At 43.7% G+C, this 16,999-nt stretch overlaps 1 protein-coding gene across 2 annotated transcripts in view; it reads left to right on the top strand.

The window, feature by feature from the left end:
- Positions 1-16,999, top strand: part of LOC112228411 (delta-like protein B) — a 21,097-nt gene extending 4,098 nt beyond the window's left edge. The window contains exons 1-7 of one of the 2 annotated variants that reach the window (XM_024393710.2): positions 10,526-10,784; positions 10,886-11,125; positions 11,236-11,293; positions 11,403-11,660; positions 12,760-13,121; positions 13,435-13,651; positions 15,217-16,999. In XM_024393710.2, coding sequence (XP_024249478.1) covers positions 10,734-10,784; positions 10,886-11,125; positions 11,236-11,293; positions 11,403-11,660; positions 12,760-13,121; positions 13,435-13,651; positions 15,217-15,938 — 1,908 coding nt within the window. In that variant the 5' untranslated portion in view covers positions 10,526-10,733 and the 3' untranslated portion in view covers positions 15,939-16,999. Of the gene's footprint in view, positions 1-10,525; positions 10,785-10,885; positions 11,126-11,235; positions 11,294-11,402; positions 11,661-12,759; positions 13,122-13,434; positions 13,652-15,216 lie in introns of those variants that run through there. The other variant, XM_024393711.2, reaches the window with a different exon arrangement.

Below are 16,999 nucleotides of genomic sequence, written 5' to 3'. Positions count from 1 at the left end.
TATAACATAATAACACACAGAAATACAAGCCTTGGGTCATTAATATGGTCGAATCCGGAAACTATCATCTCGAAAACAAGACGTTTATTCTTTCAGTGAAATGGGAACCGTTCTGTATTTTAGCTAAGGGGTGGCATCCATTAGTCTAAATATTTGTGTTACATTGCACAACCTTCAATGTTATGTCATAATTACGTAAAATTCTGGCAAATTACGCGGCCCAAACTGTTGCATATACACTGATTCTGCACAATTTCACCTGGTTAATATTGCCTGCTAACCTGGATTTCTTTTTGCTAAATATGCAAGTTTAAAAATATATACTTCTGTGTATTGATTTTAAGAAAGGCATTGATGTTCATGGTTAGGTACACATTGGAGCAGTCTCCTCGTGGAGTGCAATGGAGGCAGGTGGTTAGAGCATTGGACTAGTTAACTGTAAGGTTGCAAGATTGAATCCCCCGAGCTGACAAGGTGAAAATCTGTCGTTCTGCCCCTGAACGAGGCAGTTAACCCACCGTTCCTAGGCCGTCATTGAAAATATGAATGTGTTCTTAACTGACTTGCCTAGTTAAATAAAGATTTAAATAAAGGTGTAAAACCCAAAAAATCTGATTTGTTAGGAAAACTTGAAATCGGCCCTAATTAATCGGCCATTCCGATTAATCGGTCGACCTCTAGAATGTGTCATAAGATTTGTATTTAAGCAGTAGATACATTGTTTGTTTATAGGTTGCATGTGATTTTGTGGCCCATGCCATATACTGCCTGTCAAGGCAGGGGTGAAGATGACATAACATCGTCTGCACACTAGAGGGCAGCAAAGTAGCTACGTAAATTAGCGGCCTGAGCTGCAGTGTCGGCTCTTCTGCAAGAGTGTAGGTTTTCATTTCAGCAATCACCCCATCAAAAGATTAAGAAACTATATAAACAATTTGAAAATGGTGCTGAATGTTGCAGCCTCTACACAAGCATTTTAACACACATTGGCCCCAATTAAAAGCAACCTACAAAAACAGGTTCACTGTTATATCCAACTCTAGCTCACAGTTTGCCTTTGTGGCGAACAACCAGGCCTCATGCTAAATTCCTGGAAATCATTTTTGTCATTTGTTCCTTAAGTTAATTATCAACTTCAAGTCAGTCAATTAGTCTTAACTATTAGAAATAGGAGCCCCCCCCACACACAGCGGCAGTTAACACAGCCTTGCCTTGTTTTACAGCTCTTGCCCGTCTCAGTGGGCTAGTAAACAGCAGCCGGGGCTGGCTTATGGGGGGGGAGGGAGGAGTAGTATAGCATGGATGGTGCGGTCTGGAGGATGTGGTGGTGGGGGTTTCTATTCCTAATAGCTGAGGGGAGGGGGAGTCTAATGGGGGGCTGACAGGGGACTCTGAATGTGCAGCTGTATTCATCACTGTTGTTGGATCCCTTCTCCTTTAATTTTAGTAAGATAACTCAAGCCAGAGTGTAAACATGTCTGTTCCTGGATGGCATGTTTATATAAAGCAACACACGAATGAAATACGGCTTGACAACCTTGGCATCGGTATTCTAGCCTTTTTACATCTCCGATCAGAGTAGTGAGACAGAGATTCATGACTTGTTCTCCTAATCTGGATTGAGAAAATATTTTCAATACTTATTTACTTTGAACATGTTATGGGTTCTAAATGGAGGGTTCCTTCCTGCCAACAAATGATACTAAATGTTAAATTCCTTCCAATTTCCCTGAAAAAATGCACTACTCTGGTTTTGCTGATAGCATTATGGGGCCCGGCCTCATTCAATGAAGGGATTAAATGATGTCCCTATTCAGCCAAGTCAAACATGCAGCAGGAGGTAATGTCTGCACTGGCATAACAAATGTACAACCTTTATAGTCACAGGAAGAATCAAAAAACATTGGTGAGGGCCATTGCAACCTGAACCTAAGATATGTTACATTAACTTTACCATTCCAAGACAACGTTGTGTGTGTGTGTGTGCTCGTAGATTTCCAGTTGACCTCTCAAAAGAAGGTTGCCACTGGGCTATAGAGTTAACTGACATCTGGTGAAAAGAGTTGTGGATTTAGAGAGGCCAAAAGAAAAGTAAAATTGACTGATCGATTTCTCCTCATGTACCCTCCCCCGTTTCTTTTAGCCCCTGTTGACCTCTGCCCTTTTCTTTCTTCTCATTTCACCCCCACCTGTTCCTGTTCCCTTGTCCCTCCTGCCCCGCCTTTCATCTCCCATCTGCCAGAGTAGCTCCAGGAGGAGAGTGAGGGATATGGGGAGTGAGGGATCTGAGGAGCGAGGGACAGGAGGAGAGGGAAGGATATGAAGAGGAAAGGATATGAGGAGAGAGGGAGAGATATGAGGAGCGAGGGACAGGAGGAGAGGGAAGGATATGAGGAGAGAGGGAGAGATGAGGAGCGAGGGACAGGAGGATAGAGGTAGGGATAGGGGAAGCGAGGGACTGGAGGATAGAGGCAGGGATATGGGGAGCAAGGGAGGGATATGGGGAGCGAGGGACAGGAGGAGAGAGAGAGGGAGGGAGGGATATAGGGAGGGAGGGATATGGGGAGAGAGGAATATGGGGAGTGAGGGACAGGAGGAGAGAGGGAGGGAAATGGGGAGAGAGGGATATGAGGAGCGAGGGAAAGCAGGATAGAGGGAGGGATATGGGGAGCGAGGGACAGGAGGAGAGGTAGAAGTGAAAACTGGCAGATCTCGCTATAGTCTTATCCTGTATTAAATGATCATCATGCTACCACATGAAACAAAGAGGATTGTGAGTCACATTGTAAAATTGATTTCTGTTCCTCAAGCTGATAAACCATTTAATGTTATGTATTTCACTGCATTTGTTTATGATAACAATTATATACAGGAAGTGATTTGTCTGGAAGTTTAGACTTTTTGGAAACGGATAGTTTAGGATAAAAATATTTAAAGACAGGGAGGGATATCAATGTATTTAGCCATTGTTTTCTTGGACATGGCAGATGCAAAATGAAAAGACTAGAGACTTGCACATCCATGCCTCAAACACACAAATTACCCTTATTGATACACGCCTTACAATATCTGACAATGGAGATATTCTTATTGGGGTTGGGGATTGTGGCCCGCAAAGGACCTTGTATTACAGTATCATAAGACATGTCCTTACACACACATGAAAAATAGCTATAACATCACATAGACACACACATACTTACCCTACATACACTTAACCCACATGCTTGCACATGAGCAGCATATCAATGAGCACAACCTACCACACCCAGCCACATGCTCCAGCACAACCCCCACCCCTCCTTTTGTCCCGTCCCACAGTCAGACTGCAGTCTGGGGGTAGGGAGGTAGGAGTAGTGCCCAGAACAGCCTGGCTTTTCCCCTGAGGGTCTGGGGAACTTGGCCTGATTCTCTCCCAACTCTCCCGCTCTCCCTTTAGGGAAAGGGTCTCTGGGCAGCTGTATTGTGAACCAGGCAGATGCTTGTCCTTTTGATGGGAGGGCAGGGGTAACTCTGTGAATCCTCTTCCCAGGTTCCCATGCCCCATGGCAGGCTTGTGTCACACCCCTTGAGGGGATACAAATGAAACAGCACCAGAGAGGGAGCGAGACCAGGCACACAGTCCATCTGCTCCTTGACACAAAGACCTCTCAGATATACCTATAGATATGCACAGCATTGGTCCACATATAAAGACAACAGGTATGCTAACTTACTGGGGAACAGAGTGTGATATTGAAATAAGAATCTTTGACCTACTACTACTGTATATGATGAAAATGTAGCTATAAAACAGGGTATGAGAGAGTGAAATAGAACCATCATTACTGTATGTGAAGACAGTAGGATTATGTAATAACCAGAGAAATAATAACCAGGAAAACAATATAGAAATGGTTATGGTAATGTATTAAAAGCTGGAGTTAAAGACACAACTGGAAGCCTAACTTGTATTCCTAGAACTACAAAACACTAGGAACACCTTCCTTTGTTTGCCCTCAGAACAGCTTCAATTAATTGGGGCATGGACTCTGCAAGGTGTTAAAAGCGTTCCACAGAGATGCTGGCCCATGTTGACTATAATGCTTCCCCCAGTTATGTCAAGTTGGCTGGTAGTGGATCTCTACTACTATCTCTATGAATAGCTTGTTCCATCTCATCCCACAGATGGTCAGTTGGCTTGAGATCTGGTGACTGGGTAGGCCAATGCAGTAAGTTGAATTTACTGTCATGTAAGTGTATCCATTCCTGGACAATCCTATCCTTGTGGCATTGGGCATTATCCTGCTGAAGAAATCAATTTGCAGATGGATATACTACTGCCATGAAGGGATGCACCTGATTGGTAATGTTCAGATATCTATAGCATAGATCAAAGTAGGCTAGTCTTATCTGGTTAATATCCAGCACTAGTTTTGGGGCTTTTTTAGGAGGTAGTTACTATGTTTTAAGGCATTGGCAGCTAATCTTTATTAAATAACCATAACATTTGACATATACTTACTGTACAAAACATTAGCAACACCTGCTCTTTCATAGACTGACCAGGTTAATCCAGGTGAAAGCTATGATCCCTTATTGATTTCATTGTTAAATACACTACAGTTTGTGTAAATCAAATCTAATTTTATTTGTCACATGCGTCGAATACAACAGGTGTAGACCTTACAGTGAAATGCTTACTTACAAGCCCTTAACCAACAATGCAGTTTGGAGAAAATGCCTAAAAAATAAAATAAATAAATAAAAGTAACAAATAATTCAAGAGCAGCAGCAAAATAACAATAGCGAGGCTATATACAGGGGGTACCGGTATAGAGTCAATGTGCGAGGGCACCGGTTAGTCGAGGTAATATGTACATTAAGGTAAAGGTATTAAAGTGACTATACATAGATAAGACAGTATCAGCAGTGTAAAAGAGGAGGAGGGGGGGCAATACAAATAGTCTGGGTAGCCATTGCATTAGATGTTCAGGAGTCTTATGACTTGGGGGTAGAAGCCACTTGGACCAAGACTTGGCGCTCCGGGTACTGCTTGCTGTGCGGTAGCAGAGAGAACAGTCTATGACTAGGGTGGCTGGAGTCTTTTTGACAATTTAGGGCCTTCCTCTGACACCGCCTGTTATAGAGATCCTGGATGGCAGGAAGCTTGGCCCCAGTGATGTACTAGGCCGTACGCAACTACCCTCTGTAGTGCTTTGCGGTCGGAGGCCGAGTAGGTGCCATACCAGGCAGTGATGCAACCCATCAGGATGCTCTCTGGTGCAGCTGTACAACCTTTTGAGGATTTGAGGACCCATGCCAAATCTTTTCAGTCTAGGTTAGGAATAGGTGCCCTCTTCACGACTATCTTGGTGTGCTTGGACCATGATAGTTTGTTGGTTATGTGGATGCCAAGAATGGGTTGTGCTCGGTCCTCCTTTTCCTGTAGTTCACAATTATCTCCTTTGTCTTAATCACTTTGAGGGAGAGGTTGTTCTTGCACCACACGGTCAGGTCTGTGACCTCCTTCAAATAGGCTGTCTCGTTGTTGTCGGGGATCAGGCCTACCACTGTTGTGTCATCGGCAAACTTAATGATGGTGTTGGAGTCGTGCCTGGTCGTGCAGTCAGGAGTGAACCGGGAGTACAGGAGAGGATTGAGCACGCACCCCTGAGGGGCCCCCGTGTTGAGGATCAGCGTGGAGGATGTGTTGTTACCTACCCTTACCACCTGGAGGGTGGCCTGTCAGCAAGTCCAGGATCCAGTTGCAGAGGGAGGTGTTTAGTCCCAGGGTCCTTAGCTTAGTGATGAGCTTTGAGGGCACTATGGTGTTGAGCTTGAGCTGTACTCAATGAATGGCATTCTCACATAGTTGGTCCTTTTGTCCAGGTGTGAAAGGGCAGTGTGGGGTGCAATAGAGATCGCATCATCTGTGGATCTGTTGGGGCGGTATGCAAATTGGAGTGGGTCTACGGTTTCTGGGATAATGGTGTTGATGTGAGCCATGAGCAGCCTTTCAAATCCTTTCATGGCTACAGACGTGAGTGTTATGGGTCGGTAGTCATTTAGGCAGGATGCCTTAGTCTTCTTGGGCACAGGGACTATGGTGGTCTGCTTGAAACATGTTGGTATTACACTCCGATAGGGAAAGGTTGACAATTGTTAGTGAAGACACTTGCCAGTTGATCAGCACATGCTCTGAGTATACGTCCTGGTAATCCGTCCGTGAATGTTGACCTGTTTAATGCTGAAGGTAAAAATCTGTTATTCTGCCCCTGAACAAGGCAGTTAACTCACTGTTCCTAGGCCATCATCGAAAATAAGAGTTTGTTCTTAACTGACTTGCCTAGTTAAATTAAGGTAAAATAAATAAAAATATTGGCTGCGGAGAGAGTGATCGCACAGTTGTCCGGAACAGCTGATGCTCTCATGCATATTTCAGTGTTACTTGCCTCAAAGCGAGCATAGAAGTAATTTAGCTCGTCTGGTAGGCTTGTGTCACTGTGCTTCCCTTAGTAGTCTGTGGCTGTGCTTCCCTTAGTAGTCTGTAATAGTTTGCAAGCCCTGCCACATCTGACGAGCGTTGGTGCTGGTGTATTACAATTCGATCTTAGTCCTGTATTGATGCTTTGCCTCCTTGATGGTTCATCGGAGGGCATAGCGGGGTTTCTTATAAGCTTCCGGGTTAGAGTCCTGCTCCTTGAAAGTGGCAGCTCTACCCTTTAGCGGATGTTGCCTGTAATCCATGGCTTCTGGTTGGGGTATGTACAGTTGAAGGTGGAAGTTTACATACATTTAGGTTGGAGTCATTAAAACTAGTTTTTCAACCACTCCACAAATTTCTTGTTCACAAACTATAGTTTTGGCAAGTCGGTTAGGACATCTACTTTGTGCATGACACAAGTCATTTTTCCAACAATTATTTACAGACAGATTTTTTCACTTATAATTCACTGTATCACAATTCCAGTGGGTCAGAAGTTTACTTATACTAAGTTGACTGTACCTTTAAACAGCTTGGAAAAATCCAGAAAATTATGTCATGGCTTGAGAAGCTTCTGATAGGCTAATTGACATCATTTGAGTCAATTGGAGGTGTACCTGTGGATGTATTTCAAGGCCTACCTTCAAACTCAGTGCCTCTTTGCTTGACATCATGGGAAAGTCTAAACAAATCAGCCAAGACCTCAGAAAAACAATTGTAGACCTCCACAAGTCTGGTTCATCATTGGGAGCAATTTCCAAACACCTGAAGGTACCACGTTCATCTGTACAAACAATAGTACGCAAGTATAAACACCATGGGACCATGCAGCCGTCATACCACTCAGGAAGGAGACACATTCTGTCTCCTAGAGATGAATGTATTTTGGTGTGAAAAGTGCAAATCAATCCCAGAACAACAGCAAAGGACATTGTGAAGACGCTGGAGGAAACGGGTACAAAAGTTTCTATATCCACAGTAAAACAAGTCCTATATCGACATAACCTGATAGGCTGCTCAGCAAGGATGAAGCCACTGCTCCAAAATCGCCATAAAAAAGCCAGACTACGGTTTGCAACTGCACATGGGGACAAAGATCGTAATTTTCAGAGAAATATTCTCTGGTCTGATGAAACAAAAATAAAACTGTTTGGCCATAATGGCCATCGTTATGTTTGGAGGGAAAAGGGGGAGGCTTGCAAGCCGAAGAACACCATCCCAACCATGAAGCACGGGGGTGGCAGAATCATGTTGTGGGGGTGCTTTGCTGCAGGAGGGACTGGTGTCAGGTGTGGTCTGCACAACCCAGAGGGTGGTCTGCACAACGCATCACCGGGGGCGAACTACCTGCCATCCAGGACATCTACAACACTCGATGTCACAGGAAGGCAAAAAAAGATCATCAAGGACAATAACCACCCAAGCCACTATCTGTTTACCCCGCTTCCATCCAAAAGGCGAGGTCAGTACAGGTGCATCAAAGCTGGGACAGAGAGATTGAAAAACAGCTTATATCTCAAGGCCATCAGATTGCATGAACAGCCATCACTAGCACAGAGAGGCGGCTGCCACTAATAATGCCACTTCAAGAATGTGTACATATCTCACATTACGTATCTCATGTATATACTTTATCCTACACTATCTATTGCATCTGAGCCGCTCTGTCACTGCTCATCCATATATTTTATATATTCTTATCCCATTCCTTTACTAGATTGTGTGTGTTAAGTTTTGTGGAATTTGTTAGATATTAGGTTTTGTTGTGGAGTTGTTAGATATTACCTATTAGATACTGCTGCACTGTCAGATCTAGAAGCATAAGCTTTTCGCTACACTCACAATAACATCTGCTAACCATGTCTGTGATTAATACATTTTGATTTGATTGATTTGAAAGGAGGATACCTAGTCAGTTGTACAACTGAACACCTTCAACTGAAATGTCTTCTGCATTTAACCCAGGGTCATCCTAATGCTTTGTACACTCAGTGTATACCATTTAGCAGACGCTTTTATGCAAAGCGACTTAGTCATGGGTGCATACAATTTACGTCCCGGGAATCGAACCCACTATCCTGGCGGTGGAGCATGGCACTTGCAACAACTGAGCGACAAAGGACCTTTTTAAGTTTTTAATATTTATTTCTGATGAACATGTCTTTATATTTCTATGCCGTTGAGGACTCCTTTCAGTATGCTACATCTGTTGACTGATCTGTGCCCAACTTCACGGATTGACGTGAATTAGTGTTGTAAGCATAGAAGTGTGCCAGGGATAATGTGCGGTTCATTGACGCCACGCGCCCCTCGCTCGTTAGAATATTAATGTGCAAGCGAACAGCAGTGGCCCTTCCCCCTCTAAATCACACACACACTTTAGAGTGAAGCAATTTTTATGCCTCTGCTTGAAAGGGTTTGTTCTCAATAAACTGGTTACTTCAACATCTCTGCGCAATTTCTAAGAACAAATGAGTCTATTCTCTGTATAAAACGCACTCGGCTACACATATTATTGGTAGGAGATTATATAGTAGGCTAATAGTTAAATTGACTATATAGTCCAACATCCCATAGTAACTGTTTCAATATTAAGGTTATTGAAGTGCATGGTCTAAAGTAACGTATAGCTAAACTAGCCCACTGGGCACAGACGTCAGTTTTTGTTTTATTTGGTTGAGTTGTCAAACAACGTGAAATCGACCAAAAATGTCACCCTGTCATTGGATTTAGGTTAAAAGTTGCATGACAAAAATACGAAATTCCCTTACTTTGATGACTTTTTAATAAATCAGTTTCCCACGTTGATTGAACGGCATCACATTTAATTGTTTTGTTGAAATTACATTGATTCAACCTGTTTTTGCCCAGTGGCGGGCTACTGCCACTCAATATTTAGCAAATGTCCAATGTTAATAGACGCTATTGGGCAGATGATCAGTATTGATAGCCTGTGGTATGCATTTGAATAATTCACCCCCCTAATACAGTTTATGAAATAATGATGTAGGCCTATAGGCTATACTGGCAAAAGGCCCATGCACGACAGATGCTGGAAATACCACCGTTGGTACCCCCTAAATCAATATGCATTAAGAAAGTAGTGCGCAGTTGGGGAGGATGGTTCGAGAAAACAATAGTGTGTGGGGACACCGCACCGTAGACCATGTGCCATTGATTACCATACAGCTGTTCGCATGGAGTTCACACAAAGGCAACTGCCATGATATCCAAAACTCTAGCGCGAGTGCCCTCCACAATTCAACCAGTTAACAATAGACCCCCGAATATCCCCGAGGCGCACAATGAAAGGTCTTATCCGTAACCTGTCTGCTTTTGTCGGCTAGCACGCGTCTGAGCAATTATTTTGGGACTGAAGGGCAGACCATGCAATTCTTCCATACAGCCCTTCCATACAGCCTTCAGATCGATATTTAGCCTACCAAAAAAACAATAAGGGCAATGAATTATTATGCCAACGTTTTGTGAAAAAAACTTATTTGGAATATAAATTATAAGCCTAAGTATATAGGCTGTATCAAATAATAGGTTATAACCACCTATAACCACAAATGTAGCCTAGTCCGTCAGGTGATACTGTCTATCAATTAATAAACAATTTATTTAATACCAGTAGGCTAAAGTTCTTACATTAACAACTTTCTCTTTACATGTTTCCAATTTTGTATTTATTTTTTTTATGTCTGATAGAAGTTGAATAATTAAATATGTAGGTCTAAACATGCCGTTTTAGATGCAGTTGTCATTCTATTTCCATAGGCTAGCTAGCCCACAACTCCAAATTAGTGGACATTTGGCTATTCGTATTACTGTATAAAATTCATCTTGATCCAATCACACTTTAAATATGATTATGTTCGAAGTATAGGCCTTGTGCCTTCAAATTTTGCTGACAAATTTAATCAGCACCAAATACACACGCATCCCACATCTAATGGTTGTCCCTTGGGTCTTTCCCTGTCCCGCCTCCTAACGCGCGAAGGGGGCGCATCAGGGGTATAAAAGCCAAATCAATCTCATTCAGCACCAGAACCAAAACAAGTGAATACCACGACAAGGGAAAAGGGAAGAGCGATAACTTTTAATGCATTTTCACACTTATTTTATGGTGTGACTGCAAGGATATTTTTCTACAGCTTTAGGTATTTGATTTTTTGGGGAATAAGCGCGTGTCACTTCTATTGGACACAACGAATGCATACACCTGCGGATTGTTGTATAGCTACCAACCAAACAATTGACATAAATGGCCTCACTACCCTTTAGATGTGTCTTGGCTTTGGTTGTAATGCAAGTGGTAAGTACGAAACGTAACAATAAGGAACCGTTCAATATTGCCTTGCTTTACACACAGCTTAAATATGATTTCTAATGTCCAATTCGTTCTTCTCTTGGCAGGTATCGTCCTCTGGAGTGTTCGAGCTGAAAGTCCATTCGTTCAACACTGCCCACCGCATATGCAGAAGGCATAGAGACTGCCACATATTTTTCCGAATTTGTCTAAAACACTCGGAGGACGTTATCCATGCGGAGCCACCATGCACGTTTGGAACAGGACACACCAACGTCATCCGCGCAGATCAGACCTCGATTTCCAGCAGCGCTCCAATTAGAATACCGTTCCATTTCAAGTGGCCGGTAAATAACCGTTTATACATAAATATGAAATGTTAGACATGGAAATATAAATTAAGTTACTGTATATCATTATTGCGTAAACTTTAACCCAGGATTTACCTCTATTCCAGGGAACATTTTCACTGATAATTGAAGCATGGAACGCAGAAACCCCTACAGAATACACAGGTAAGGTGTTGTTGCTTTAGACATATTATAGCCTTTAACAGCCTACCTAAGTTCAAACATTCGGTATGTCAATAGGCTACTAAAATACACATGTTATTGTATATTTCAGACAACCAAAACAACCTTGTCAGCCGCTTGGCAACCAGAAGAAGACTGGCCATCGGCGAGGACTGGTCTCAAGACGTCCACTTCGGGGAGCAGAGCGAGCTGCGCTACTCCTACCACGTATTCTGTGACGAGTACTACTTTGGCGATAGCTGCGCCGAGTACTGCAGACCCCGCGACGACACTTTGGGCCACTACACCTGTGACGAGGAGGGGAACAAACACTGTCTGGAGGGCTGGAAGGGCAACTACTGTTCTGATCGTAAGTACAATCGAGTTAACGTCAATGACTACGTTACTGTCCAGACTCAGATGCTGTCAACCAGTTTGGACGGACTGCACTGTATAGGCCTATTGCGGATGGACTGCACAGTGCACGCAATTATGAATTGATCAATGAGGCTAATGTTATAGTTGGCATTCTCCTTGGTGAAACACAATTAATAATTTTTCACAGGGACAGCATATAGGCAGCATTTAGGCCTGAATGATTGGTGACAATAATTATTACATACAGGCCTAATCACAATAATTATTACACATAGGTCTACACAATCACACCAACAATGAAGCATGTGCAACACTTTAACTCACCCTTGTTTTATGAACATGTTTGTCAAGTTATTTCTAAATTAAGATTACGTCTCCCTAAAAGGATTTCACTTGAATCCTTTAACCAGCCGTTCTACTATTTTAGACAGGCATAATTGCAGGAGTCTTAAAGGGGCAAACTGCAGTAACTACATCCATTTTGTACCTATTGATTCTTGAAGAATATAACTTATAAATGCCCCATGAGCTTAGATCAACTGTCGTATCCCATCAGAAACCAAAATATCCCCTTTGTTTTACTCCAATGTTTGCAAACAAAGTAAATGTAAACAAACACTGTATAGCCTAAAAAAAATGGATGGTCAGTCCTTGCTTTTATAGCTTAGTCTATGGATTTGAGAGTGCTCCATTTTGGTGAAACAGTGGCAGGGAGTAGCTTTGTTATTGTTTTAACTGCTGATTGCTTGTGGAGTTCGAATGCTTGTGGAGTTCAATCTGCCTTTTGTTCCCCTGTAACAAAGGGAGAAAGAACCGTGACTGCCAGGGACACATGTTGGAGATGCTGTGTGTTGCGGGTGTGCGTGAGGCAGAGGGAGAAAAGAACTGGCTTCTGTTCCTGCGGTTGTGTGCTCACCAGCTGCTTGGTTTAATACTTAAACAGTTGAAGTCTGAGACGGGGCTGGGGAGGGGGGTGAGACGGTGTTGGGTGTCTGAGTGTGTGCATGTTCTGTGATATAAAGCGCAGGGAGGGGTGCCCAATCTGCCCATTCATTGTAATCACCCTCCCATCTCTCCCCTCCTCCCTCCAGCCATCTGCTCGGCGGACTGCAGCGAGAGGCACGGCTACTGCGAGGCCCCTGGGGACTGCAAGTGCAGGATGGGCTGGCAGGGGCCCTCATGCAATGAGTGTGTGCGTTACCCAGGCTGCCTCCACGGCACCTGCGGCCAGCCATGGCAGTGTGACTGCAAGGAGGGTTGGGGCGGCCTCTTCTGTGACCAGGACCTCAACTACTGCACCAACCACCGGCCATGTGCCAACGATGCCACCTGCACCAACACAGGCCAGGGCAGCTACACCTGTACCTGCCGCCCGGGCTACAGCGGCACCAACTGTGAGCTGGAGACCAACGAGTGTGACAGCAACCCCTGCAAGAACGGCGGCAGCTGCAATGTGAGTAATATTTCTGCTTGCAGGAAATAGGGGTTGTTCAATATTGGCTAGTTTAATTGTATGTTAAACAAACTTATTTTAATTAATTTGGAATGCCATGTTTAATTTTTTTAACTTAATTGTCCATTTGAGGGTAAAATGGAAATGTATCCTTGACACTAACACAGTGTAACAAACACATTCTAGTAATAAATATGTTCAAATAAGACAATGTCAGAAACATGATCAGCCAAAGCCCAGTCTAGGTGTCTCTAACATCCATATTCTCGACAGTACTCAAAAATACTCTCATGACAATACTCTCTCTCTTTAGGACCTGGAGAACGACTACTCGTGCACCTGCCCCCAGGGCTTCTATGGGAAGAACTGTGAGATCATTGCCATGACGTGTGCCGACGGGCCTTGCTTCAACGGGGGCACCTGCATGGAGACGCCAACGGGGGGCTATACCTGCCGTTGCCCTCCCACATACACCGGCTCCAACTGCGAGAAGAAACTAGACCGCTGCAGCAACAGCCCATGTCTGAATGGTGAGTCTGACTGTAGTGTATTAAGTTCAAGTAGTTTACTTTTTTTTTTTTTTTTTTTTTTTACATTTGCAAGTATTAAAGTGCAACTGAAGGCAATAAACAGCTTATCTGAAAAAAAGCCAGTGGCATCGATGTTATTCAGAAACATTTATTCCAGTGTCAAAATTGACTACAAAGTGTAAATAGTATAATTTTGTTCATAAAGTCAGTCTTGTCTAAAACAGAGTTTTGTAAGTGAGTTCGTCATGACTCACTTGAGGGTTGGGTTTTGATTTCGACAATGCTCTCTTGACCACAAACAAAGGATTCAAAGCAGCGGTGAGTGCGCTCTATTCAATTCTACAGCAGAACACAGACGGTGAGACAGACCTGCCTATCAACGCAGCGGATCTGACTCTGTTTACATAAAACAAAACGTCACACATTTTTTAAAACGTGGTAAGATCATAAACAGTTCAGTCATATGTGCTCAAGTGCCAAAAGTAGGATAAAAACAGCAGGCAGGTTCCTTGTTTTAACAGGCGGATTGCACCGGGATAAAATCTATTTTTGAACCTGGTAGTGGAGGTCTTGATGCTCCTCTATCTCCGCCTAGAATAGATGGTAGCTGGGAGAACAGTGCACTGGCTGCATGGCTAGGGTACCGTGCTGTCTTTTGGCCTCTAGTGTGGAATCTGTCAGCATAGATGGCCTCGATGGAGGGGAGGGCAGTGCCAATGATTTTCTCTGCATTGAACACTACCCTCTGTCTTGTGTGTTGGTTTTACCATACCACACAGTGATGGATCCTGCCAGGATGCTCTCTACCCTGACTCTGTAGAAGTTGACTAGAGTGCCTGTGCTCATGCCAAACTTCCTCAGTCGCCTCAGGAATTAGAGGCATTTGTGTTGGCTGACCATGTCAGATCGGACGAGATGGTTAGGCCCAGGAACTTAAAACAGTTCACCTGCTCCAAATAAATGTGGAGCAGGTGAAAGTGGATGGAGAGGAGCTTGTCTTGGTTCTGATGACCTCTATTGGTTCAAGTATGCACCTGCTGGTAGTACTTGCTAATGAAGTACTGGACTTGGCTGGTTGAACAATTAATTAATACATGTTTTCAAAGTATATCAATGCACACAACCTAAGCTCATCTTCCTGGAGAAAGTCAATAAAATGTTATTCTCGGAAACACAGAACTAAAATCTTGTGTAATTGCATCAGAGGGTTGATTAAGTTCTGGGGGAGGTGTGTTAAAAACATACTAGAACGAGAAGCGTAAGCTCCACTCCCTCTCTGCAGGTTTGGGGAAAGTCTATGGGCCAAATGTCCCCTCCCCTTCTGAAATTCGAAAGATGCGAGCACCTGCGAAATTGTGATTTGTCCAAATGATTAGTGACATGGGAACAAAAGTTCCTCGTTAGTCATTGCATCCCAATCTGTTGACAGAATCATGTTATTTTGATAAAGACAGAAGTCATGAAGTGGCAACAGTGTGATATCCCATGTACCCCATCTTGTACTACTTCAGAATGTGGTAGGCTGCAGTGTACTAAGTGGAGCCGTGTCATATGTTGTCTTTTAGGTGGTGAGTGTCTAGACCTGGGTCAGAGTGTGCTATGCCGCTGCCGCTCTGGGTTTACCGGTGCCAACTGCCAGATCAACATCGATGACTGTGCCTCAGTACCCTGCCAGAATGCTGGCACCTGCCAGGACAACGTGGATGACTACACATGCTCGTGCACGTTGGGCTACGCCGGCAAGAACTGCAGTGTGCGTTCGGACGCCTGTGGCCGCGGTGCCAGCGCCCAGCCCTGCCAGAATGGCGGCACCTGCTTCACCCACTTCACGGGTCCTGTGTGTCAGTGTCCGACAGGTTTCATGGGACCTAGCTGTGAGTTCACGCTGCAGCTCAGCTTCCAGCCCGCTTCCCAAATGACAAATAAGCCTTCCTCCGCCACCCTCACCGCCTCTTGCATCCTGGCGTTACTTGCCCTTGGCCTAGTGGCGGGCATCGTGGTGCTGCGGCGGCACCGGCTGCGTAATAGGAAGCAACTGAGCGACACAGCAGTGTTTAACGACCTAGAGACCGTGATCAACCATTTCCCTAGCGAGAGAGAGGCTTTCCTGGGGCCCAGTGGTCTGTTCAAGATCAGCAATAGCGACCCGCGCCTCAGCTTGGCATCGCTTGTATCGCTGAGCTCCCCAGACGACAGGACAGGCCGGGGACTTGGGGGTGAGCACCGTTCTCTCTCCCCTGGACAGGACTACCTCTGGAGGGGGGAGAGTGGGGCTGGGCTAAGATGAGCCACTGGTCTGGACTCAAGAAGGACAGAAAGAGGATACAGGACAGCCACTCACCTGGGAAGGGAGGGCGGGACAGAAATAGGGAGGAAGAACAGGGGATCGTCAGCACTTCATTTTTCTCTTTTTATGAAATGATAAGTGAATGAAGAAAAGGACAAATGCTACGAATGGTTGGATTCCTGTCATCATTTTTACGTTACAAATTTAAACAAACAAAGAAAACAACATGTTGGAAAACAACCTCTCGTCATGAAGAACAACAGTAAGTGACCTCTTGAAGTTCGAGAACTTTAGGAAATCTCCTCAGAGAAAGGTCTTCCACGTCAAATAACCCAAAGAGACGACTACCAATACCACATGACCACTTACGTTGGACACTGACCTATTTATTATTGCCCTTGCTGCAACACAGTCATATTCACCAAATGACTCGAAGAACCATTTAAACCAAATACAGGAAGACTTAATTCTCGGACCTGTATGTTTTTGGAACACCAGCGCATAATAATGACTTATCAATGACCTTCAAGGAGAGGATATATTTTCTGGATTGACTTCACTGTGTTTTTGTTTGTTTGCACATTTCACCAGAACTCTAATTTGAGCAATTCCAAAAGATAAAACATATTTTTGTCATTGAAAAATGTACTGTGATTTCTTCTAACATACATACATCAGTCGGTATACCATCATTTTATTTGTTATTTATTTATTGTGTAAAATGTTTGTCAAATCTTCACCTTTTTTGCCACAAATCCAGAGATATATTTATGTGATCCTAAATGACCAACCTGTAATGGATGTTCTGCATCTTTGTGTGTTGCTGTGTATTCTAAAAAGCCCATGAATACTCCAGGAAGAAACACAAAATTGATTTATGACCTGAAATCAATGAACATGTAACTTTGATACACAGATCTTGACATAAGTATTGCTGTTTCTGAAGAACAGCCAGTGTAATTTTATGTTCATGCCAAAGTTTGTGTTTAGTCTGGCATTTGCTCTCAAAAAAATGTTTTGTTGTTGTGTTTGTAATGTGTTGAATAAAGATTATAAAATCA

This window comes from Oncorhynchus tshawytscha, linkage group LG30 (genome assembly GCF_018296145.1).
Source record: "Oncorhynchus tshawytscha isolate Ot180627B linkage group LG30, Otsh_v2.0, whole genome shotgun sequence".
In the NCBI taxonomy this organism is placed as follows: domain Eukaryota; kingdom Metazoa; phylum Chordata; class Actinopteri; order Salmoniformes; family Salmonidae; genus Oncorhynchus; species Oncorhynchus tshawytscha.
Note: the sequence above shows the minus strand (reverse complement) of the source record. Positions and strands in the feature narration are given on the sequence as shown.